At 48.8% G+C, this 25,198-nt stretch overlaps 7 protein-coding genes across 7 annotated transcripts; 5 read left to right on the top strand and 2 right to left on the bottom strand.

The window, feature by feature from the left end:
* Window positions 1-2,071: 2,071 nt before the first annotated feature.
* akuA (uncharacterized protein) lies at window positions 2,072-4,307 on the bottom strand (the record flags this gene model as incomplete). The annotated part of the gene is made up of 5 exons (XM_056678074.1): window positions 2,072-2,182; window positions 2,241-2,623; window positions 2,675-3,521; window positions 3,569-4,189; window positions 4,245-4,307. The coding sequence occupies 5 exons, from the start codon at window positions 4,305-4,307 to the stop codon at window positions 2,072-2,074; spliced, it is 2,025 nt and encodes a 674-aa protein (XP_056533074.1).
* A 318-nt stretch (window positions 4,308-4,625) lies between these two features.
* Window positions 4,626-6,029, top strand: N7500_006931 (ferrochelatase HEM15; the record flags this gene model as incomplete). The annotated part of the gene is made up of 3 exons (XM_056678075.1): window positions 4,626-4,868; window positions 4,932-5,514; window positions 5,572-6,029. 3 exons carry the CDS (start codon window positions 4,626-4,628, stop codon window positions 6,027-6,029), a joined length of 1,284 nt encoding a protein of 427 aa, XP_056533075.1.
* A 371-nt stretch (window positions 6,030-6,400) lies between these two features.
* N7500_006932 (putative tetracycline-efflux transporter) lies at window positions 6,401-8,221 on the top strand (the record flags this gene model as incomplete). The annotated part of the gene is made up of 3 exons (XM_056678076.1): window positions 6,401-6,577; window positions 6,643-8,092; window positions 8,145-8,221. 3 exons carry the CDS (start codon window positions 6,401-6,403, stop codon window positions 8,219-8,221), a joined length of 1,704 nt encoding a protein of 567 aa, XP_056533076.1.
* Window positions 8,222-8,833: 612 nt separating this feature from the next.
* N7500_006933 (pentatricopeptide repeat protein) lies at window positions 8,834-11,740 on the top strand (the record flags this gene model as incomplete). The annotated part of the gene is made up of 1 exon (XM_056678077.1): window positions 8,834-11,740. One exon carries the CDS (start codon window positions 8,834-8,836, stop codon window positions 11,738-11,740), a length of 2,907 nt encoding a protein of 968 aa, XP_056533077.1.
* A 294-nt stretch (window positions 11,741-12,034) lies between these two features.
* On the top strand, window positions 12,035-13,516 carry erg1 (squalene monooxygenase erg1; the record flags this gene model as incomplete). The annotated part of the gene is made up of 2 exons (XM_056678078.1): window positions 12,035-13,193; window positions 13,248-13,516. 2 exons carry the CDS (start codon window positions 12,035-12,037, stop codon window positions 13,514-13,516), a joined length of 1,428 nt encoding a protein of 475 aa, XP_056533078.1.
* A 1,690-nt stretch (window positions 13,517-15,206) lies between these two features.
* N7500_006935 (uncharacterized protein) lies at window positions 15,207-18,595 on the bottom strand (the record flags this gene model as incomplete). The annotated part of the gene is made up of 4 exons (XM_056678079.1): window positions 15,207-16,404; window positions 16,527-17,787; window positions 17,841-17,912; window positions 17,980-18,595. The coding sequence occupies 4 exons, from the start codon at window positions 18,593-18,595 to the stop codon at window positions 15,207-15,209; spliced, it is 3,147 nt and encodes a 1,048-aa protein (XP_056533079.1).
* Window positions 18,596-22,110: 3,515 nt separating this feature from the next.
* On the top strand, window positions 22,111-23,768 carry N7500_006936 (uncharacterized protein; the record flags this gene model as incomplete). Its single annotated transcript, XM_056678080.1, has 5 exons — window positions 22,111-22,198; window positions 22,256-22,312; window positions 22,472-22,576; window positions 22,633-22,851; window positions 23,023-23,768. 5 exons carry the CDS (start codon window positions 22,111-22,113, stop codon window positions 23,766-23,768), a joined length of 1,215 nt encoding a protein of 404 aa, XP_056533080.1.
* Between the last annotated feature and the right edge of the window lie 1,430 nt (window positions 23,769-25,198).

The following is a 25,198-nucleotide window of genomic DNA, read 5'->3' on the forward strand; positions in this document are numbered from 1 at the left end:
CCTATATGTAGAGTTAGTTTGCACGCTGAAAATATCCACCGCTCATACTATACCTGTCCATCATGATACATCCATTCCAAACGCGACATGCAAGGTCCCGCTCACGAGAGTCGTTGATAGATTCGATTGTCGCAGGCAAGTGCAACCCCAGATCCTGTGCAACATGAATCGCCATGCCAATGCTTCTGAATGATTTCTGGGGTATTTTATCATGTTGAAGATACACCGCTGTAAGCAAAAGGATTTGTATGATTTCAAAATTGTAAACTTCCATGAGGTCGTAGGACATCAATCCTTGGGCTCTCTCAAAAAAGGTAACTGAGGACTGATACCGAGAGAGAGGCGTTGGGGTTTGAGAAGCAACACAAGATATGGCGAATATGAGATTGAGAATGCAATGCAAAGCCCTCTCGTTCATAGAAGTTTCTGCATCGTTGGTCCACAGCGTCTCGTATGCGTTTTCGATAGACGATCTGTTCAACCAGGGGTAGGCGCTATCCACATAGTCCCAATAAAGACTCAGTAAGTTGTCAGCCACCTTCCTTGTGGGAAGAGCAAATTGCATATCCGAAGGTTCTCCATGACCCTCCTTTTTCTGCAACTTTGGCAATCTTTCAAGCGGTCTGAGCGACATTCCACTTCTTTCTTTCCCTTTATTCTCAAAGCCTCTTTTGGAGCATGGGGCATTTCCAACTTCATGCAAGATATGCACTCGACTAGATGCCCCAAAAAGACTGCCGTCAGGTACGACTCCCTCATATAAGCTAGCCTCATCGTTATTTTCATTTTGAGAACAGTTGTTTGGACATGTAATGTCTCTTTGCTGTTCAGTGTTACAGAAGGCGCTGTCGATCGTGACCTTCTCAAGGGCAGTATCTGAGCTGTGTATTGCTCCCCGCGTAAGCTGATCTGTTTGTAATGGCACTTGACAATTCTTATATTCTGAGGGTGTGTCTATTCTAAGTACTTACCGCACACCTGATGAGGGAGAGACTCGATCAGCCCCACGGTATATACATGCTTCCGGACTTTGTTTCCTCTTTGAGCAAGGCCCGCATACTAACATGACAAATGTGAGCACGATACAATTGCACTCTGTGGGATACGTAGTTTGATTCGCTTACCTGGTCTAGCACCATCGCATTTTGTTTTCTTGGCTTTACAAACGTTACATGCGACACCGATCTTGCAACGTTTTGGTTTTGGTCTTCTCGGGTGTTCTTGTGGGGAAGAATTTTCCATATGAAATGAGTACATCATTCTGCGATCAACGTATCAGAAAGGGGAAAGACTGTTGAATTCCGAAGTCTCCGTGATCACTCCCGAGCCCGGGATCTCGGGACCTCTTCGGTCCATTATGTCATCATTCATCCCGTTAAAGTGCTCCGTAGAGGTCTCCCTACCTGGCGCTCCGCAAAGCCCAAGCCCACAGCCTGTTCGTGGGGGCCCATAAGGCCCCATTATAGATAGCCCTTTTAGGGGGTTCGACTATTTTCTTGTAATCGCTTCATTTTGACCTTCCACTAGTTATGTAGTCTTTGTATTCCTAGAATGTAGAATGATAGCAGCTATATAATTTAATATTCCAGTTTTAACCAGAGGCTGACCGATAGAAGGTAACATATCGCGTAAATGTTAGTATAATTATCTTGATACTGGATATATATTTAGGATCTGCGCAAGCGTACTACGACTGAGAAGCTCTGTAATTCATAAATTTTGTAATGTTTTCTCGCATTTTCAAAAGTAACTAATTTACCCTGTGTTCGGATATCAATTTCGTGAAACGGGGTCTATATAAAGTCATAAAAAGGGTGACGTTTGCGGGTATTGTTTGGTGCTTTTTGGGCCCTAATAGACCCCTATTAAAATCCCGGTGGGCTTTGTACTAGGCCTCGGGCCCACCGGTGGGACCGAACATAGGGCCTAAGCCCCTAAAGAATGTTGATCTGAAAGGACCACGGCCATACGTGAACAGGCAAGTTGGATACTTTCGTAACTCATTAATTAGGCCCTAAAAAGCGGTAACCCTGGATGCCACGCCAAGATGATACCAAGTAAACTTCAGCCTTCAATACTTTTTCTCAAAGTATTGTTCAACTCGTTCTACAAGATCTGCTTTTTTCCCTGCTGTAGCGCGGCCATGTGAATGCAAGAATTCCTTCAGCACAACCACCGTAAGCTGAAGGTGAGCGCTATCATTAGTTTGGTCAAACACCCAAGAGAATTTGAATGCTCACCTTGGAAACTGTACCCTTCTCATAGCATTTCTTCACCTCGGCTTCCACTCCGGAGGTGCTGTCTTCAACTTTCACCCGCTTTGCTGGATGGTCACCAACAGCCTCGATCTTTGCACCGCGCTTTACTAGCGTAGAGGTGGCTGCTGATCCGCCGAACATCTCGGATGCCTGCAATTTCAGTTCGTCGGCCCATTTGAGGATATAATCACCAGCGCGCTGTGGTTCATGCGTTTGGTCAGTAAATTCCCGTAGATTTCTGGGGTCATGGAAGCCACCAACCTTGTGGACCTGTCGGTACTTAGGTACGGTCTTGTCATCTGGTGATTCTGGGTAATCTTCATCCAAGGCAATAGCCTGTAAGATGCGATAATGCCATTGAAGTGCTGCACATTGATCAGTGTCATTCTCCACAAATTGCAATGAGAAAGGCTCACAAGGGTTCGGATATTTTGAAGGTTCATACACAGCCTTGGGAAGCTGCAACTGGCGAACAACATCGCGCATGGCGTCATTCAGCGTGTCCCCTGCCCGGTTGACGGTGCTCTGTGGATTTTGGCGCACATCATCTGCGAAAGGAAGAGGGATGATCCACATTCCAGGTGGAATCTTCTGCACACCATTCTCGTCAATCTTCTCGGCCCCGGCAATCATAGCAGCTAAGACTGGTGAGGCATTTTTACGGGGGATAAACCAAACTAAAGCCAATTTTTCAGATTTCAGAAGTTTCTGCTGCAATGCAGAGAATACTCGTGTTGAGCCAATGTAATCCTCTTCTGAAGGATAGATGAACGAGGGGTGTTTGACATTGGCCCAAAACGGGAGGGCTGACAGTGGCTTGAATCCAATGATACGGATCACAGGGTCACCGAAGCTCCTGAGAGCCTGTTGTTCCTCGAGGGTGAAGGAAACCTGCTCACCACCAAACTTGTATGCCTTTCGGATGTCAGATTTCTCGATCTCCTGTCCTGTGTCATCGGACATCAGAGTTGTGACACCTTTAGCAATCTGGGCAGTTTCGCCCCCTTGCCAGACGAAGCAACTCCTAGCAGGCTCTTGTTTTTTGAGGAGCAAATATCCATTGACGGAGATCTTGAAACCAGGTCCAATCTCGAGTGGCACGTTCGAAAACAGCGAGCGGCGGGGCACAGATCTCGAGTTGATGCTAGACAATAGAGAATTGAGCAATGAGAGTCCGTCGCCCTTGGCTGTCGATGTGTTGGTGTCTGGTTGTAGGTACGCCGGGGCATCTCCATCACTGGGCGATGTTTTGTAGATGATATCCTACCAATTGTGAGTATAGCCCCATCTGATCAAAGCTAATAACCTACATCATAGAATTTAGAGGTGTCGAATTCATGGCCTGGCTGAGAGATGGGGAACAGTTCGATATTGACACCAAGATCGTACAGGTCCCTTGCGCGGACTGTTGCAGCAGATCTCATTCCCTTATTGTCTGCGTGGGGATTGTCATTGTCGGTCACGACAAACAGTCGCCGAGATGAAAAGTTTGGAGCCTTCGATGTGAAGATTTGATTGGCGCAGAACAGCATATTAGCCATCGAGACTGGCTCTTCTGACGGTTCCAAGACCTTCAGTACATCATCATCAGCATCTACTGGAGATGCGAGAGACCGCAATTGCTTGACTTCCTGAGCTGATGGAACATTAAGATCGGTATAGAGATAACAGTGAGGATATGAAAGATCACCACGGTCTTCCTCATTTTCGTCATAGAATTTAGAAGATTTTGTTCCATAAAGCAAAACGCCAATCATGTCATGAGGGTTGGAGATGATGCGCTGTTGCATCAGATGGTATGCACACTTCAAGGCTGCAGACGCGGGCGATTCGTCACCATGTTTCTTAGGATCAGGTGATGGACGAGGCGTGAGCATCGACTTGCTGATATCTATAGCAAATAGCACCGCATCCTTCACTGATTTGAAGCTCTGTGTAGATAAAAGTTAACAGTCGGTAACTATATCCCCAGCTTTTGATACTCACGGTCTCGTCGAGCTCTTCGTCCTCGTAATTATCCTCCTCGCGCGCGTAACTATCTTCAGCCATGATTGCAAAGCCAGGGAAACCTTGGAGTTATGAAGATATTAAAAGGTTGCCAGTAAATCAAATCCAAAAGTATTGAGACGCGCTCTCTAACGCGGGCGACACGAAAGTCAGGTGACGCTGGTGCCTGAAGCTGCTGACATCCCCCTTCGGTGATTGGTTGACAGCCGGTGGGCTACGGAAGCTACGTAAGGACCCAGAACCGGATTCAAACAACTCCGAGGTCCAAGTCGGATATAAGTTGGAATTATCATTTCCTCATTGATATCTTCGTCCGACTTTTTTTTTGATCCGTTCCCACTTATAATCTTTGGCCCAACCATGGCATTCCGCAGCCCTTTCGCGATCTCCAGGCAATTATTGACTGGGACCACCTCCCTTGGAGGGAGGTCGGCAATTAACAGTCGATTGAGATGCATGACCAATCAACGAGGTCTCGCGACGGTAGTACCGCCAGTCACACAAGATGCGACAGGCTCCAAGGGCCCAACGGCTATGGTTTTTATGAACATGGGAGGCCCTTCCACAACGGACGAAGTGGAAGATTTTTTGAGCAGACTATTTGTACGTGTCATAAAATGCTGTAATGGCCCGACTGAATCTATATACTAACACATTGAAATGCAGGCCGACGGTGATTTAATTCCCCTGGGACGATTCCAATCGTATATCGGCCCCCTCATCGCCCGCCGAAGAACCCCGAAGATCCAAAAGCAATACGCAGACATCGGCGGCGGATCGCCCATTCGGAAATGGTCCGAGTACCAATGCGCAGAAATGTGCAAGGTATTGGATAAGATCTCCCCGGAGACTGCGCCGCATAAGCCTTACGTTGCCTTCCGCTATGCTGCCCCATTGACCGAAACCATGTATGAGCAGCTTTTCGCCGATGGATTTGGCAATGGCAAGGGAGGACGCGCTGTCGCGTTTACGCAATACCCGCAGTACTCCTGTTCAACAACCGGCAGTTCCCTTAACGAACTGTGGAAGTGGCGTAATCGTCTCGAGGGAAAGCGCGCCAATGGAGGGTCCGAGCCGACTGGCGCAATCCAATGGAGTGTCATTGACCGTTGGCCCTCTCACTCCGGTCTTGTGGAAGCTTTCGCACAGAATATTGAGGCTCAGCTGGAGACCTACCCAGAGGAGAAGCGCGACAAGGTCGTGTTGTTGTTTTCCGCCCACAGCTTACCCATGAGCGTTGTCAACCGAGGTAGGCTGACGTCCCCTGGTTACTTACTAGAAGTACACTAATCACCCTCTCCCACAGGCGACCCCTACCCCGCCGAAGTCGCAGCGACAGTTCATGCCGTGATGCAACGACTCAATTTCAAAAACCCTTATCGCCTGTGCTGGCAGTCTCAGGTTGGACCTAAAGCGTGGCTCGGGGCCCAGACCAGTGATACCGTTCAAGAGTACGTCAAACGAGGCCAGACTGATTTGATTCTGGTTCCCATTGCCTTTACAAGTGACCACATTGAGACACTCTATGAGCTCGATCAGGAGGTCATCCATGACGCCAACAACCCGGGTGTGAAGCGTGCAGAGAGCTTGAACGGAAGCCCAGTCTTCATCCAGGCACTTGCCGACATTGCTCGTGATCACTTGCAGAAGGGGGAATTGTGCTCTCGCCAGATGACATTGCGTTGTCAGGGCTGCACTAGCGAGCGATGCTTGGGCCAAAAGAAATTCTTTGCAGGCCAGGAAAATGCTTCTATGGTGATATAAGCTGATTGGGCTTACACGAGTATTTTTTTCGGCCTTGCATGTATGTGTACACAGCACTAGGTGTTGGGGGGCGTTAAGAGTATAAAATTTCGGGTTATTGTACGGTATAATATATTTTCAATTCTAGACAGAGCCCCGATATATATACGCACTGTCAGGATGACACCTTAATATATTCCAAGTCCGTGCGGAGATTCCGGAGTTAACGCCAATGATGGAATCCCGATAAGAATTCAAGGAATCCTAACCGCTAACATTCCCCCTCTTTCATATGAATCCGTTTTAATTCTTACAAATCAACTATGCGATAATCTTGGAATCTTGGGTTCTTGTAAAATCCTGCAATCATCGCCAATGTCATCGACTTCATCATGGAAAACGAAGAACTCTTTGTGGGGGAGCCCGATATTGCGCAGATGGGCACATCAGAGAACCCTCGTACTGAATATGTGAATGAAACTACTCCCCTAATTGATGGAGCCGATGGGCTATCGCATCAACCGCCAACTTACCTCACGGATGATCGGCCGAAATGGAGGAACCCGAGCGTGAGTGACCACGAGGTTTGCAACAAAAGCATCAGGAACAACTGTCTAACCTGTAAGCATGACAGATTTGGTGGCTGCTCCCATTCGGTGTCCTTTTTACCCTGGGCTTTGGTGGAATGGCTGTGCCCAAGATCAATTTAATCATGTCGCTCATCTGCCGAGATTATCTCGCCGAGAAGATCACCCAAGACCCCGGCTTCACCTACCTCCCTGTAATATTTGGCGAGCACAACCCTCAGTGCCAGATCCCGCAAGTTCAGTCCCTAGTCGCCCAGTTTCAGCTCTATCTCAATCTTATTGCCGGTATTCTATCAGCATTAGTGAGTCCCCGGTTCGGACACTTATCTGATCGTTACGGAAGAACCAAGATGATCGCGCTGGGCGCGATGGGTGCGGTACTCAGTGAACTTATCACCGTCATTGTGGCTCAATGGCCTGAACAGGTTTCGGTCAATATGCTTCTGGTTGGAGCCGTTATGGACGGACTAGGTGGATCATTTACAACCGCACAGGCTTTGATCCATTCATATGCATCTGATTGTACCCCCGCCGAAAAACGAAGCGTGGCGTTTGGTTTATTCCATGGTGCTTTGTTCTTTGGAATCGCCGTTGGACCTGGCGGTGCTGCATTTTTGATCAAGCATGGAGGCACGCTGATCGTCTTCTACATTGCACTCGCATTCCACGCAACTTTCTGTCTATCGGTTTTCTTCATCGTGCCTGAATCTTTATCCAAGGATCGGCAGCTCGCCGCCCGCGAAAAGCATCGCCTGAAGATTGTGGATTCTGACTCTCCTAAATGGTACTCTTGGCGTGTCTGGAACCCAATGAACCTGATCACCCCGCTTGCAATTCTGATGCCCGCCGTTGGAAAGCCAAGTGTGCTATTCCCTAACCGCCGCGGTGCCAGTCCGGCTCTACGCCGGAATATTATGCTACTGGCTGCTATTGATACCGCTGTCTTTGGTGTTGCCCTGGGTACAGTACAGGTTATCATTATCTACGCCGAATACATGTTCAACTGGGGCAGCGTGGAGTCCAGTCTGTTTGTAGCGACCATTAATGTTGTGCGAGTGGTCAATCTTTTCCTGGTGCTCCCACTTATCTCCCGCTTCTTCCGCACCCCGTGCAAGGAAGACGGAACCATTCGCGGCTCAGACACGCTGGACGTTGTTCTCATCCGCACATCCATAATATTCGATATATTGGGGTACATTGGCTATGCTCTGTCCAAATCACCATCAGTCATGATAATGTCTGGTGTTGTCGCCTCTCTAGGTGGCATGGGATCTGCAATCCTGCAGTCATCTCTGACCAAACATGTACCAAATGAACGCATTGGACAGATGCTCGGTGCCACTGGTCTCCTGCATGCCCTTGCTCGAGTTATTGCACCTACTATCTTCAACTTAATTTACAGTCTGACTGTTGCAACCTTACCTCAGACTGTGTTTGTGGCACTTGCAACTGTCTTTGGTGTAGCATTCCTTATGAGTCTGCTCATCAGGTCGCATGGTATGTCCATCTTACTGAAATCCTACAAGAAGTATACTGATTGTTGTGCTAGTTACCCTAGAGGGTGGTCCTCCTGCCGATCTCAACGCGGAAGAAGATGCCGACGAGCATGATAGACTTTTGCTATGACGGACGGTTCTCCAAGTTGATAGGTCGCGTTTCCTTTAATATGCTATATATCCGCTCCGTTGGCATCTGTCCCAATAGAAAGATCTATAAATGATTGAAATGGACTCTTTTTATTTTGTTTTTGCCTCATAACTCTTGTCGATATATGTAGATGTTGGGTACCTAGATGGATGCTACAAACACAAGACTAAAAAGTGATGTGAGGAACACATTGACAGATCATCTTGCTAATCATGTAACAGCTGTAGAATATGTTGAGCTCGGCCTTTGACTAAATTTTCCGCAAGATATTTGATATTGTGTAAGATATAGTTAGACAGGAAGCTGTGGAGGATCCGGTTAGATCCACGGGTCGTATGACCAGGTCAGGCTCCGGCGGGCGGCACCAACCTAAGGCGCAAGTTGATTTGCATCGGGAAAAAAGAAGTTGCTCCGAAGTTACCCTACTCTCGCAGCTTCAATTGCCTGTACACATACCTTGGATCATAGCTGGTGATTGGAGTTAATCGTGTGTCTTTCATTTCAGTTACGTCCTTACTTCGGAACATTGGTGCGAGGCCGCTCATGCACGACTGGTGAACTCGCGCGCAACCCGCGCTCAGCACCTGCAATATGCTTGTCCGCGCCGCAAAGTCCGGCTCGATAATACCATCTCCAAATGCCCTCCGAGTGCTCCGCCAATTGGCCCTAGCCGGCTCAACAGTTGGCGGATTCTGCACCGTTGCAGCCCTCACGTATGAAGCTCATCGCCGGGTCCGCATCGCCGAGAAGATCGTCGAGAACAAACGAACGTTACACAGTACCGCGCCGAATTACGATGCAACATCTGCTGCTAAAAGACTCAAGGTGATGATCGAGGCGGCGGAGGCTGGCGAATTCATGGGCATTGAATCCCTGAAGGCGAGGAATCGGAATGTACCTGACGGGCCAGATGAACCGGGGTTCGAAACAGAAAAAAATGGTCCAAAGCCCAAGCCCAAGCCCCTGGTCAGCTTGGAAAAACACCATGCTCGCTCGAAACGTTCGCTCTTCGGAAGTAATCCAATTACACAATCCCACTACACTGGAAACATTGATGCTCCAAGCTTGGCCCAGAACGCTGAAATTCTGGCTCGTGAGAAACAACAGGGCGAAATTGCACGAGAAGCCGGCAAGCTGCCCTTCGACGCCGAAATACGCAGGCTGTTAAATCAAGACCGGGAAATCACTGCTGCGAATTTGTTCTTGGCGCACACTCGGCAGACACCCATCATTTCTTGGGAACGCAGAGAACTTGCGTGTATTATATTCACTGCAAATTGCATCAAAGGAAATCTGTTCGTTGCCCGAACTTTGTTCAATCGCTTGGACAAGGTCAGTGTCGTGTCGGGGGAGATGTGGGCTACACTGATGCATCTGCTTGCGAAAGAGGGCCACATCGACTCTGTTGGCGTGATATATGATAAATTCAGAACCAGCTTCGTTGTTCCAACCCATCTATTGGAAGTCATCCTTCGATGTCTGATTGAGTCCAAACGGTTGGACTCTGCCAAATATCTCTTTTTCCAGCGCTTTGAGGATGACCGCGACTGCGGTCTATGTGGTGCTTATCTTGACGGATTATGGAGGAAGACTAGGAGCATGGAATTGCTGTCTTCTCAACTCGGCCTCATTCTCAAACATCTCGAATCACTCGATCGGAAGCCAACTGAGAAACTCTTCAACCCAATGGTTAAGGCCATGGTTGAAACTGGCCGAGCCGAAGAAGCCGAAGCTATGGTCAAGGCAATGCCAACACATTATGGGACCGAGCCTGGATGTCGGACCATTGGCTTGATCATCTACAACAGAGCACTTAACTGTGAATGGGATAGAGTCATGGATGGCATGCGTGCTATGCACGAGCACGGATACACTGAATCAAAGAAGGACTTCACTATGATATTCGACCGTGTATTCCTGGAATACTATCCCACCCACACGGGCCAACAAATCCTCGACTTTGTCATTGCTTGCATCAACGATTTTGATATACAACCCGATAAGGTACTTCACCGACACATCCTCGAAGCGATCATTGAAAAGGGCAACGAAGAGATGATCACAACAATTATGGACATGGCCCGTGATCAGAATTGGAATACCGGCATTGACGATGGGTTTATCAAGTCACTCTTGAAAAGCCGAAAACTCGCAATGACCGACAACCCGGTGGGAATCTGGCGGCTGAAGCAAGCTGCCAAGAATCGACAAGATCATTTGACTTCTTCCCGGCGCATCCTTGGGTCTAGTTCAGACACTTGGGCAGTACGAGGAGACAAAATTGCCCCCATTCATATTCCCGCTGAGGAATCTTTCCCTCGAACAGTAAGTGAGATGGTGGCCTCCAAAAATGCCAGTTTATACGTTCCGCTCCACAAACGGATGGAACACTTTATCAACATGGGCAGACACTCCGATGCTCTGGCAATTTACAACCACGCGACCACGGGTGGTTACGTTGTCAGACCACTGCACCTGAAGCTAGCTGTGATTGCCGCGATTCTCAGTTGCAACAAGACAGGCTTGGCAAACGCGCGGCGTCTGATTACATCTGAATGGGATTATTGGAAAAATGTTCCTGCTCTCCGTTACAGCAAACGTTTCACCTCGTGGATTCCCATTTTCTTCCAACGGGTCATGGAGGTGGACCCAGAAGCCATTGGGTACGGCGGCTTGATCAAGATGGCCATTTTTGAATATTATGACACTTGTGCCAATACCAATGGTCTTTTGGTGAAGCACTTCTGCGCGACTTCTTCCAGCCGTTACCTCATTGGAGGTGGAACGCCAGAACTTGCCGTCGACCTGCTTACAACAATCTACCAATCTCGATGGCGGCTTTCTCATGGCTTCGATCAGGTACTGTTGAAGATGCTGCTACGTGCGTTTGCCAAGGTCCATAACTTCAAGGGGGTCTGGTGGTGCATAATGACAGTCCTCTCGCGGAATGAGCCCGTCAGTCGAGACTTTGTTGTGGAGGCTACGTCTCAGTTGGGCTCATTAGAACATGCGATCAGATCCTCTGGCTCCTACGAGGCCACGGGGCAAGTGTTGGTACTCCGGCAAATCGTGGGGGCTCTGGAGGCCAAGTCTGAAGGTGATTCGCATTGGTCGGCCATCAACGTTCAACCAGAATTGAAAAAGGCGAATCGCTCCAGGCTATTTAAACCCACTGAGCAACAACATTTACTGCCTACCACAAACCTCGAAGAACTCATCATGAACTTTGATGAAGAGTGGGAGTTGGATATGTTGCTTAGGCGCAAGCAGTTTGACGCTCCTGATCAGGCAAAATGGTGGGCTGAATCCAATGTGTCAAAACTGCACACCGTTCCTTCAGAGGATCCGGAATACCCTTGGAACAATCCAGCGAATTGGGGTAGGCATTATGTGCCGGAGAAGTACTCATCCGACTATCACCTGGAGTTTTCACCTAGGGGAGCATACGAGGAGTATATGGAGTATGAGGATTATCAGGGGCATCTGGCGTCTCAGTGAATATGTATAATAATGTAAATAGTACAATAGACCCAATAGTTTCATATAAATTGTGTTATATCTGAGATCAGTCCACATGGATATAGATAATCCCGTGATGTCTCGTGCTGCGTAGAATTGAGAAGGCGGAGAGCGATCCTTTCACATGTCACGCCACCCCTTTCTATCCAAAAAAAACCACATCAGCCCATTAACACAGCCAATTGACTTTCCTTTAAATCAATTACTTCAGCCGATAATGGTCCTGCCCCTATTGACTCCGTTCTGACAAAATCTACTCTTTCAAACCCAAAAATGGTCTCCCTACTCAACGGCGACGCCTCCGTCTCCCCGGCCGCTCAGCGCCGCATCGATCATCACGAAGCCGATGTTGTAATTGTGGGTGCTGGAGTCCTAGGCTGTGCACTTGCAGTCGCACTGGGAAAGCAGGGACGCAGCGTGATTCTGCTGGAAAAGTCGTTGGAGGAGCCCAACCGCATTGTTGGTGAACTACTCCAACCGGGAGGTGTTCAGGCACTCGAGCAACTAGGGTTACGGGACTGCCTGGAAGATATCGATGGCATTGATGTGAAGGGATACTGGGTTTCTTACCACGGCGAGCCGGTTCTCCTCGAATACCCCAAGTCCAGCCCAACCTCACCTGCACCGTTGGGACGAGCCTTCCATCATGGTCGATTCGTGATGAAACTACGGGCAGCGGCTCTGTCCTGCCCTAATGTCACAGTGGTCGAAACGAAGGTGACTGGCCTTGTCACATCGTCCCATACTGAGGAAGTCCTTGGAGTCGAGTGTGTGACCAAGGAGGCCAAGGATTGTTACTTCGCCCAACTTACCGTGGCCGCCGACGGCTATAACTCCGAATTTCGCAAGGAACACCACCAGTACACACCCAAACGGCGATCAAAGTTCTATGGCTTGGAACTCATCGATGCCAAACTCCCCGCCCCCAACACTGGTCATGTTCTCATCAGCGATAACCCGCCCGTGCTCATGTACCAGATTGGCACCCACGAGACCCGAATCCTTATCGATATCCCCGATAAATTTCCTCTCGCCTCGGTGCAAAATGGTGGTGTCAAGGGTTATATGCGAAATAGCATCCTGCCCCAGCTCCCAGAGGGTGCGCAGAAGTCATTCTCCGATGCGCTAGAGCAAGGCCAGCTACGGTCAATGCCGAACTCGTTCCTGCCTGCCTCGGCTAACAAGACACCCGGCTTGATGATTCTAGGAGATGCACTCAACATGCGGCATCCTCTCACGGGTGGAGGCATGACAGTGGCGCTCAACGATGTCTGTCTCATCCGCGAATTGCTCAGCCCAGAGCGTGTGCCCACCCTCTCCAATACAGGCCTTGTCCTCGAACAGCTAGCCGAATTCCACTGGAGGCGAAAGAATTCCTCTTCGGTCATCAATATCCTCGCACAAGCTCTCTATGCGCTCTTTGCCGCAGACAGTACGTATGCTCACGCTGCTATTAATTTATCGATAACTAACTCTCTATCCATAGACAAAAGCCTAAGAGCTCTGCAGCGTGGCTGTTTCCGCTATTTCCAGATTGGACCAGTCGGCGGCCCTGTTGGGCTGTTGGCCGGTCTGATCAAGAAACCCCTCGTCCTCGTCAGCCACTTCTTCTCCGTCGCCTTCCTCTCCATCTGGGTTCTACTCTGTGATACCCCTGTGACCCAGCTTCTCCTGTTCCCATACTACGCCTTCATGATATTGTATACAGCCTCTGTCGTGCTTTTGCCATATGTCTGGACCGAGATCTGGTACTGATTTGGCTTGACATTATCAATTGGTGTTCTGTTTTTCCTCCAAAAAAACGACAATGGAGACAGAACCCCAGCGTACAAGTCTACATTTTCTCCCTGGTGAACATATTTATGTCCTTCTGTTTTAATAGCCCTCTTCGTTCTGTCTTTGTCTTTCGAGCGCCTTTATGTGTGATCTAATCTTGTCCGGCATTCTCCCACTGCATCTGATACACTGCAAGATCGGTGCTACCGATGTACTGTACTATATACTCATCACATGCCATACTATTATCTCAACGATAAACGATACAATGTCAATATATTCCGAACAAAATTCTAATAGCCAACGCTTTTTCTCCGCTAATGCTCCATAAATATGCCAGAGGAAACAAGAAGGGAATCAACTCCAATCCGTTCACATGATGTCGCGTCCACCCGTAGCTCACCGACATACGCATCATTCGCAGCCATCCAGCCCCAGATACACCATACAGACAAAGACGGACAAAAGAGCCTATCAACCCATCAGAATAAATCGACGCAAAGCATATATGCCAATACACCAAAACAAAACGAAAATGAAAACGCAAAGAAGTTAGGCGCAATCGGCCTCGGGGTCGTCACAGGTTCAAGCCAGGGCAGATCAAACCCCAGCCGGAAATTCGAAGTCCAACTCGTATTCGGGACAAAGAGTGACCTGACGGCACCGAGTGATCGAATCACGCAATTCTGGACGAAAGAGATGCTCGAATAGGTCTCGCAGATTATGCCGTAGGCGAAGAAAAAGCAATAATACAAATACATGAAGAGTGAAGGGCATATCATCCACATCTTTTGTTTTCCTGTTTTTTCTTTTTGTTTTTGGGACATTTGCTGTCGGGACGTGGACTCTCTGGTATATGTGCGAATTTTTATAGGGAATTTGTGGTTTGTATGGCGAATTTGATAATGCGGATGCAGCTTGCTTCAAATGAGGGTTGGTGGGTTGAGATGGGAGGATGAGGATGAGGATGAGCACGATGAAAAGGGAAAGGGAGAGGATTTGAGTGAGACTTTTCTTTCTTTCCTTTGTTCTCTTGGGTCTTTGTTATTTGCATCTTTGCTATGTGCAGCCAAGTCTCTCATTTATTGTATAGACCTCTATTGGCTGACAGCACGCAACAAAAGACGACCTCGGGAGAGCGAGTTGAAAAGTTGAGAAGAGTCAAGGACAAGGCAATCCAGATATCAGATATGATTACCTTGAGCAGGAAAAGGATTCTTTTTTCGAAAATTTTGGTTGGTTTCTCATTGGCAACAAGGCAGTTAATCTCTTTCTCTTTTGTACAGAACCAGGACCGAAAAAAAAAAAAGAAAAAATTTGGCATAAGAAAATGAGGAGCATCAGACACAGAACCAGGTCTAACCATTGAAACACAAAGAACTCCAAACAGCTGCAAAGAAATCGTCTCGGTGCATGGGAGGCGTTTCCTGGAAAATGAACCGGCCAACTTTCCCGATGGCAACGAATGCATGCATATATGGACCCTAATTCCTCATGGGGAAAGGGGAAATAAAAAAAAGCAAAACAACATATTTCAGGGGAACGTGAGTGTTTGGGGGGTACCACGTGGGAATTTGGAATCGAGCAATGGAATCAGGTTGGATGTGAGTATCAACTCGTTCCTTATAGTCGTGACTGGAGATAGTTTCGGGCAATGATATACACTTGATCAACCGCCTTTCCGCAAAGAATCATCTGCTGGAGCGGGCTCATGACCGCCGTTGATGCTGTTTCGAGGCTCTATTGACGACTTGGTGTTCTTGCGGTTCTTCTTCTTGGTAGTCTGCCATCCATGGTTGCTATCGTTCGTGCCGTTAGTCTGCCCGCCTGATCTTCGGGACGAGTCTGTGTGTCGATCTTTAGTGCCTGGAGCAGCACTATGAGAGCCGTCGTGTCGGCCTTGGCCTTTAGGTTTGCTCTTGCCATTGACACCGTTTGCCTTGTCGGAATGGTCTCCATTGGTGCGGCGCTTCGAATTGGTTGACTGGTGCCGATTCTCATTCGGTCCAGATGCAGCAGATTTCTCACTCATCTGTCCCGTGTGCTTAGGCTGCCCGCTTTCCTTTCCTGGTCCTTGTGCTGCATCATTCCTTGGTCGATCCGGACTTGTCTTCGCGGGTTGCTGTACCAGCTTCTCGGAATTCGATAGGTGGTAGTTCTGCAGCCGACTAGCGAGAAGCTCAGTTTGGCTATGCACGTCTGACTGCTTTTCACCGCCTACACCATTGACCTTTTGTGTTTCCGTAGATGGCCGAGTGAAGACAGCCGAGTGCTCCAAGTCAAAGGACCCGGAATCCTGGTAATCTTGAGACAAGGAATCGGAGAAACTTGCAGGTGTGTTTATATTGTGATCATCCGACGATGTATAATGGGTTATCGCAGAGTAAGGATCAATCAATTCAGGTGCATATGCCGAGCGGGGCTCACTCGGACGCACCGATCCATCGACGATCAACGGACCGGGTGCAGCTGGGCGCGGAGCGGATTGAGCCGGTTGCGACGAAGGCTTGGAAGTTGGAGTGTGCTCCGAGCGAGCTGTTTCTGATGAGAACGATCCCGGTCGGTAATCTGGTTGAAGGGGAATAAACGAATATCCATTCGAGACAAGACCCATCTGTGTGGACAACGGTGGCAGCATAGAACCTTGCTGGAAGGCTTGAAGCTGTTGAGGAGTTATGTAATAACCCAGCACATCTTGCTGCCGGTTGTCATCCACGGAGTTTGGGCAAGATCCATTGCTAGCAAGACTGTTTGAGCGCATCGCGTTCTCGTCACCACTGCCTTCTACGCCTTCTGGTGACTCCGTGGTTGGCCTTTGTTTTGACCAGTTGTCCGAGGGTGGCGGCATGTTATAAAGGGGAATATAGCTGGGAAGAGAGGGTGAGCCTTGAGGCCGTGCAGGCTGTGAATGGGCACGCAGAGACTTCGGGGATCCGTTGGCAGCCGACAATCGCCGAGAGTTACGACGAGTATCAGGCATAGCACTAACAGCAGACGGCGAAGGGGGTTGGTCATGGTCGCTTGCGAGCCAGCACCAACCGAAGCATAAGTAGGGTTATAAATTGTTTGCTGGCGCTGAGTAGGGCTGAGAGTAGCATGGCTTCCTGTTCCTGTCCCTGATCTCGGTCTCGAGGTTTCCTCCGGAAAGTCTTGTTGTTGAGGAACTGGAAATTGGATAAATGGCTGACGGATGAACACCGGCGGTGGTCTCCCAGTGATCAATGCCTGACTATGCAATTGCATCCGCAATTCTTGCTCCTGCGCCTGCAAAAGCTGGATTTGTTGATATAACTGGTCATGCAGAAGATACTGGGCTTGCTGTTGTGCCTGCAGTGAGATATCTGTTGCATTGCCAGTATTCGGCTGGCGGAAGTTGGACTTGTTCCCGGTGTTGGACTGTCGTCGCCCACCAGCGAGCCCACCTCGCGAATACTGATTATTATATCTGCCGCCACGGTTTCCACCCCGTCCACCCCGCGATGGCAGGGAAGGCGTGAGAGTTGGCCGTGGTTGGGGTGGCGGTCGTTCCCAGGTCCGCTCCTCTTCTGCCGGGAATTCAAACTGCTGACAACACCCTTCTAGGTCACCGTTTGCGATATACTTGAAAGCCCTTCGCAATTCCAAATGTAATCCCCTGAACGAGGTGTCATCGGCGGTGTTGCCTAAATTCCTTGACGTGTTGAACGGCTCCTCCACGCACAGTCGGTTGTTCAACATCAGATGCCACCCCTTGGCTTCTTTGTTGATCAGGGTGCCGTCTCGTACTGAGATGACGTTCTTCTCGTAGTCAAGTTCATAACCATAATACCGGAAGAATTGAAAGAGCAACTCGCCAACCGATTGCTTGTTCTTGCGGCCAAATTGAGACAAGGTCTTGAGGTCGTCATCGAACGAGCAGACCAATCCGTCGTGGGTCATTCTCTTCTTGTGGGGACGTGCTTGCAAGCTTGGGAGAATCGGAGGATTTCTCGTCTGCAGGAAATTAATGATCAAACAGATCCAGGTATAAGAGCTAAGGGTCCCCCCAAGTGCCGCATCATTGAGGATTCTGCGCTTCGTCCAGTATTTGACAGTCATCGCCAAAGGCCGCACTCGTTCATCCACCTCAACATAGGTCCGAATCATTCGTGTGTTTTCTAGCGCCAAGGTATTATTGACATTCATGTCACAGGCTAATCGGAGTTCCGGGTCCCAAATCTTCACTATGGGGACCTTTGCGTGCGACACACACACCACGCGTTGCATCCCGTCTGTTCAAGTCAGTCGGCCATTCAATCAAGTTGTGTCAGCAAGGATTCCTTACGTTTAGCTAACACCTCAGCCAACAGGCACACATGCTCCAATTCCTTGTAGTTGGTCGTGATGCAAATATCCACTGCTCAGATTAGTATGTGTTTTTGCCTTCCTATCGCTTGGGTCCAAAAAGAGGGAAGAAACCCTACCATCCGAGTCACTAGAACAGAGCTTATTCCCTGACGAGCCAAAAATGTTCGCCTTAATATTATGACCAGGCCATTGATCATTGAACAGCTTCTCCAATTTCCGAACGAGTTGTCGTCGTCGATCATCACTCTCAGCAGATGGTAACAATCGATCATACAGATCCATGATCTCAGTTGACAATTTTTTCTCCTCGCCCGGGCTGAGTTGCTCCTTCAACGGCCCCTTCTCCTCCGGTAGTATATCTGCCCCTAGGCTATACGGTATCCGTCGTCGAAAATATGCCATGGCGGTCTCATATTTACATCCTCCGAGCGGTTTTCGGGAGGACGGGGGTAGATGTGTGGCCTCAGAGTGGGTTGATCGAGGGGAGGTGCTTCCGCGGGCGGGGGACGGCGACCGGGAGTGAAACGATAGGTTGCGCGCATGTTGATATGGGGTTGAAGGAAGGGAATTAGACTGGTGCGAAGTTAATGGAGGGCGAGCGGTCTGGGGCACGTCAGATTGCGGCACATCGGATTGCGGCATCCATGCCATCGTGGAGGGCTGTGCCGACGCTAGCGAGGCGACGTCACGGTGGAGGGAACACTTCGCATTCCCATCGAATTTTGCGACCATATAGCAATTCGCAAGTCCCACACCGTTGTGGTTCGTCCGTACGGGGCTCGGCAAGAGGTAAGAGTCCACTCCCACACACCACACAATATAATCCCCTCAGTCTCCGCTCAGTTGAAAATCACCGGAGAAATTTCGTTTATGATCGATAATGGGCGGGGAAAGATCTGGTACGTGTGTAACACGTCAAGGGCTCGTTGATATGTGGAACAACCAGGAAGCAGATCGTGGTGGGAGACTTTCAATCGCCCTCGACCAAAGTCGCGAAAAGCCGAATTTTTTTTTTTCGTCTTTCACTCGGGACCGATAAAAATTGAAAATATGTAAAAAGACAATGCCTCAACCAGGAGATGAAAATAAGACACGAAAAGAAAATAATATAAAAAAAAACGGTCTTCGTGAACCAGAAGAGAGCGGACGGAGAGACGTTCGAGGATTGGATCAAAGAAAAGAGACAAAAAATGGCCGAAGTACTGGATGAACCATACAGTCCGTTTGTCCCTTCAAGCAAATATGTAGGAACCAGCCTGGGTTACCGATTGTGAGAAAAGGAAGCGTAGTCCAGAGAGGGGAATTTGAGAGGTTGTGAAGATGAAGGTCAGCCCCTGTCGGCGGTAAAGACACTGCCGACCGTCCCCTCAAGAAACTTGGGTCCTCACAACATCAACAAATTTGTATATATAGAATTCTAGGAGATAAATCTACCTAGGGCAGGTATATGGGGGATTTCCAAGTTCGAAGAGATGTCGTGAGAACGAATTAGCGTTAGAACGCCATGAAAGACTATTTGGGCAAAAGCTCTCTCTCATCCCTCATGACAACAATTAGGGGCTGATCTCCTTTGTCCCTAATATGATCTCTCGCTTGTCTATTTATCACTATACATCACTGTTTACCGCTTGTTTCTTTCTTCTCGGACTCCAGTAACCCCGATTCAGAAGCCAAAATGCGGCAAACCAGTGCCCGCAGTATCACCGAGCTATGCATTCATGCAGGTACCATGACGACAGATCGATAACACAGTGTTGTCTCTCGAACCCCCAGAACTACTGACTATTGAGTCAAGATATCAATTCCTAAGAAAGACCCCTATATGATCTATCTGTGGTCTCCTTTTTCTCTCCTGATCGTCATTCTTCACTTCTCCCCGCGATCAGCATGGTCCTTGCACGTGCTGCACTAGTATAACCTAATCCATGTTGGCCTGAGGCATAACTATGATATAGATGTGCTTCGTTCAAAGAAGTAGAAGGATATGGTTCTGCCCACATTCCTTCATGACCCGAGGACACTCATCCAACTTCTTTGTTTTGAGCATGGCCCACCATTGAACTCCGTCGTACTTGACTCCAGAGTTAAGCCTGTGGCCCCCCACATCCGATGAGGTTTGATATAATGAATCCTGGGAGAGAATAGTCATTGGACTAATTGCCTCTTGGGCTAATTGAGTTTTCAGTCGTGCGATGGCATCCTTTGTTTATTAGAACTTGGAGTCGCCACTTTGGAAATATGGGGCTTGTGTTGGCGTGTTTCTTTGTAAACCAGTAAGCAACTTCAACTGTTTAGCACTGATATCGAGAAACTATCACGGTAGTTCCAGCAAGTAGCCTCCACAGTCATAACATAGCCTTGCTGCCATATAACCAAGCATCTGGCTAGTGAGACTAGGACTAGATTCGGCCGATCACAGTTTGTTGTACGACAGACGAATGGGGAATCGTTACGCTCCCAAGGTAACGCGGAGGCATGCTTGAACGTATCGCGCTAGTAGTACATTTCCGGGGGATTTGAAAGCAGGTCTTTATACCGTATCTTCCCGCTACATTGACACGGGCAACAACGGAGCGGGATTTAAGGGAGTTGATACCGGGCGAATGAACTATAAAATGCAAAACACCCCCCCTTCAAGAATGGATACAGTCGAGGCCTGAAATATCCTATCATAGAGTCGGATCACTCCGATTGCATCTAGAATTAGTCTCATGTACATAATGAAGAGGGAGAGGGCTGCTGACTGGCCCGTCGAACCGGCTAAGTACATCAACATTGCAGCCCCAGAGCAGCCAACCCAGCTTAGAGGGGCGCGGACCTTGCGGAAGACTATAAAATAATGGTGACCGACGGACATTGCCCCACCTCTCCTGAATCGACCGAGTTGGTCAAAGCACCGTTTAAACTGTATCCTGGAAGCAATGTTACTACAGCATTTTTTGTCACATCTACTCGCTTATATAGGTATAGCTTCCCGTCCACTTTCAATGAGGTTGTTCAAAAACTTGCTTGAAGGCCGATACGAGATTCTCAACATTTTGAGCAGGCTGCAGCAGGCTATATATACTCATTGCATGCCTTTGTTCTAACCACTGTACATGAAGCTGCAGATCATATTCCAGATACGACTGAAGTGTTCACTTGCAGCCTCTAATGGCGTCCAAAGCCAGAAGATTCTTGGCAAGCTGACTGCATAGTGCAGAGCCTTTGCAGTCAGGGTTGGCATCATCATACATTGACGTTGACTCCAGGGAATTCCTTGTTAGTTTGAATCGGGCTATATGATGGGAATCTCCCGGATTCTAGAAACTTAGCTTTGAATATTGTACCGAAAGTACACAGAAGTACGGAGTACGGAATACTAAGCATATATCTACTAGGGCATTAGGGCAACACAATGTCAATATTCTAAGTGGGGAACGGGGAAGTATTTCGAACATTAATATACATCAAGTATAAAAGACGAAACATACAAAGGACCAGTACGGAGTACGGAGTACAACATGCTAAGTGAATAATAAGTAATAGTAACTATCAGACACGAGAGAAGCTCGACGCTTAAGCACACGCCCCCCCCGGTGCCCCCATCCAATCTCCGGTGACCGGCCCCATCAGTGACGAATAAGCGGCGTTGGGTTGCCGGGAATTGCCGTGTTCGAATTGATACAGGTGGTAAAAAAAGCAATTGAATGGACTATAGAATTTCATTATAAGCATAGATTTAGGTATATAGAGAGAATAGAGAACAGAATAGACACAATAAGTAACAATATATGTAGAATCAAAAGAAACAAATTTCTCTTAATTTTCCGTACACTATTTCCTTTACATTACCATTTTATGAAAAAAGCCCCCCCTCCATAAGGTAATACACACCCACATCTCCCCCCATACCTTCTCTCCTTTTCTCTTCTTCATCCTTCCAATTCTTGGACCTCTGCCTCGTTGACTCGTGGTAGACTGAAATACTCGGAGGCCTTTTTCCCCGTAAGTACCTCTCTACTTGGTTCTATACCCATATACAAAAAAAAAACATTGATAGCGGAAAAAATACCCCCAAATTTTACCGAGAGGATATTTTTTTTTTTATCCAACGTGGAATACTTTCTTTGAATGTGTTGAAAGAAGATCGCTGGTTGAGTGTATTGTGGATCGAAGCTCACTTTTTTTTTCTCGACAGATCGCCTCTGACCGGATCATCTCCCTCCTCCCCCTGAACTGTCGCACTTTCGGCTTTGACCTCGACAATGTCTTCGTATTACGAACCTCAGGGCTGGCAAGCACCCGCTGCGCGCCAGGCCTCTTGGGAGCAGCCGGCGCCTCCCTCCCGGTCAGGTATGTGATCAAACAGCCGAGCGCCCCCGGAGCCCAAAAAAAATTAACATTTGACAGGATCGAGTTCGGTCTCCCAGCGCGAGGATATCCCAGCCTTTTCCTCCCAATTTGACGGTACGAATGCACTTCTACTTGGATCTTTACAATTGTTTCTCCGAATCCGAATCGCACGCCCGGGGCAAAGTTGGGTTTGAAGCGAGGCGGTTGTGAACATGCCCCGGGCATGTTTTTTTGGGAGCCCATTTGGGACGAGTGCTGATCTTTTGCGTACAGAGGTTGATCGCGCGATCGACAATCTGGTCAAGAGCGGGAAGTTGTGGAATGCTCCTCGGCGGGATTCGATGCCCATGATGATGGGCCGGCCCTACCCCGACTACGGTATGTTGCGGGCACGGATGGCACCCAGAACGCGTTTCTGACTTGTCTCTTGACAGACCCTCGTATGGGTGGTGGCCCTCAGCGACACCATTCGATCAGCGAGTTCGATGGCAACCGCATGCCCCCGTCTGGCAATGCCCAGGGTTTCTATGCCTCTCAGCGGTATCAGGGTCGTCCCAACGAGGTGGAACAGATGATGCAGGCGAAGCGTCGGATGGCAGCACAGCGTGAGAGGGAACTCCGCAACTATCACCAGGAGCAACAGTACAACCGAAGTACGTGGTAGCGTCTGTCTTCTTCTTTTTGAGCCTCGTTATATTCCCCTGTCGGCTTTTTTTTTCACTTCCTTGCATCTATGTATCCGTCGGCCTGTGTAATATATTTGGTTTGGCTTCTTCGTTTTTCTTTGAACACGGGGTTTTAATACTTTTCTTCTTCCTTTCAAGGCCTCCTCGCCGAGATGTCTGCATCCAAATCCGACCGCTCCACCAGCCCGGCTGCCGTGAGCGAGGACAGTCGTCGCGAACTCCTTGCCCGCCAGCACCGTGCCCTGTACGGCAACGAAAGCCCAGCCTTCTTCCCGCCCGGTGCCTTCTCCGATGACAACCCACGCCCAGATAGCCAAGCTGGCGGCACCCCGTCGTCCGGTGTCCGTGGATCCTCCCCGCGAGCCATGGACCCATTCGGCCTAACACAAGCTAGCGCCACCAGCGATGCCACGGGCCTGCAGTCCCCCTCGCGCGCCAACAGCACCTCCTCGCCTACCTCCGCCATCAACGCCAGCTTTGGCGAGCAGCCCGTAACCTCGGCCTCGTCACCCGGTGCCGACTCGCCCTCATCCCGCCAGGTTAGTTCTAAGCCCGCTGCTGGTCCTATCGGCTCCGTCGGTCCCATCGGCTCCCGGCCTGCCCCTGGCCAGACATCTGCGCCCACTGCCAACCCCGCCTTGAACAAGCGCTCCATCACCCCTCTGCCCTCGCCGCTCGGGCTCGGCTTTACTCCCACTGACTCCACTGCCGGCCCCGCCACTGAGCGCACCTCTTCCGCCGGCCCTAGCCCAGATGTGACCTCTGCAGCTGGTGGCCCTGGCACCAAGGATCAGGCTGGTGGTGTTGGCCTTGGCTGGAGCAACGGCAGTGGCGTCTGGAGCTCCAAGAGCGGGCTCGGCGTGCAAGCCTCTGTTTGGGGATAAATTACCACAGCCCCCGATTTCTGATTTTTGATGGCATTACTCCGAATGGGCGCTTGTTGCATATTGGACTTGGGGTATTTTCTTGCTTACGGCGTTGTGAAATGAGAAAAAGCAAAGCAGACGGCTTCCGTTGCTCTGAACCTATGGGCTCTGAGCCCGGCATATATCAAGACTGACAGTGATACCATGTGTCTTGCGCTCTACCCGGTTCGATCATGTGCGGCTTAATCATGTTTACCTGGGTTTGACCTGGGTTACTACCAAGCGAGGGAAAAGGACGGGGCTTACTGGGGGTTGAAAATATTTCCCAAAGAGTCGGATCTGTCTGGATCATACATGATGCCTTCTTTGCCCGTGAGGTCTGGGGTTGACGTTATTTTTTTGTCTTGCTTTCTTGTTTTTGCTCTTGCGGTGCCCGTGCGAATATGGTCGGAAATATGGCGCTTTATCTGTGATGCTCGTGGGCTATGTATGAACTGTCTCATTTTTCTCGGTGTTTTTCATGTCGGATGCACAGGTCTTATCTTTTTTTTATTTATCTTTTGGGGGTGGCGGTACGGGAAACTTGCACATTGTGATTTTTATTTAATTTTGGATGCCTTTTTTTTTACTACATATCTCTATATGGAGATGGGAGGCGAACCGAGGCTCAAAACGGATGTTTATTTGGATTTGACGCATTTTCATCGTTTTCATTTCTTTTCCTTCTTCCCCTCTTGGGAAAGATTTGGGTATAATGCAGTTGTAAGAAGGGCTAGGTTTACTGGAGTGTGTTTACTTATTATCTTGAATGGATTCTGGGTTTGGTCTGGTCTTTCTGAGCTTGCTATGCACTTCATCAAGGGAAAATTGTGTCCCTACGTGTATCTATGGATATCTATCACTATCTTTATCTCTTGGTTGCTCGGCGCCTGTCCTACAAAGGCACCATGACGTGTTTCTGGCTTCACGGTAGGGTGGTTGTCCCTCCTATCTAGGGCTTTCCATCTGGCAATGTGTTAGTCTGATGTATTCAGGTTCTGGTTTGATCTTGGTTCGGAGGGTTTACCACGCTCTTACACTAATACCACATGGTCGTTCTATTCTAGCTCAGTCCTAGTACCGAGAGTTTCGATGTTGCTTCTGGGGTATGCTGACGAGATACACTTATGATAGGTGGTAAATTGCGAATTTATTTATTGCCGAGATGAAGATTGGTAGTTTAATCTGAACAGGATGAAAGTAGCAATTTTCGAAAAGAATTAAGCATTAGTTGAAAGCACGCAAACAATATCAACTTCTTCTCTCATGGTCCATGGCTTCTCAAGATCAAAGTAATGGTGACACGGACTTGAGGACATCCAAGGCAGCAGATAGAACAAAATCTGAGAGATTTCCTTATATGTGCAGTCATATCCGTAATTCCCCAAGGATGTACAAAAGAGGAAGAA

The sequence above is a fragment of the Penicillium coprophilum genome (assembly GCF_028826855.1).
Source record: "Penicillium coprophilum strain IBT 35676 chromosome Unknown utg000004l_segment0_segment0, whole genome shotgun sequence".
In the NCBI taxonomy this organism is placed as follows: Eukaryota; Fungi; Ascomycota; class Eurotiomycetes; order Eurotiales; family Aspergillaceae; genus Penicillium; species Penicillium coprophilum.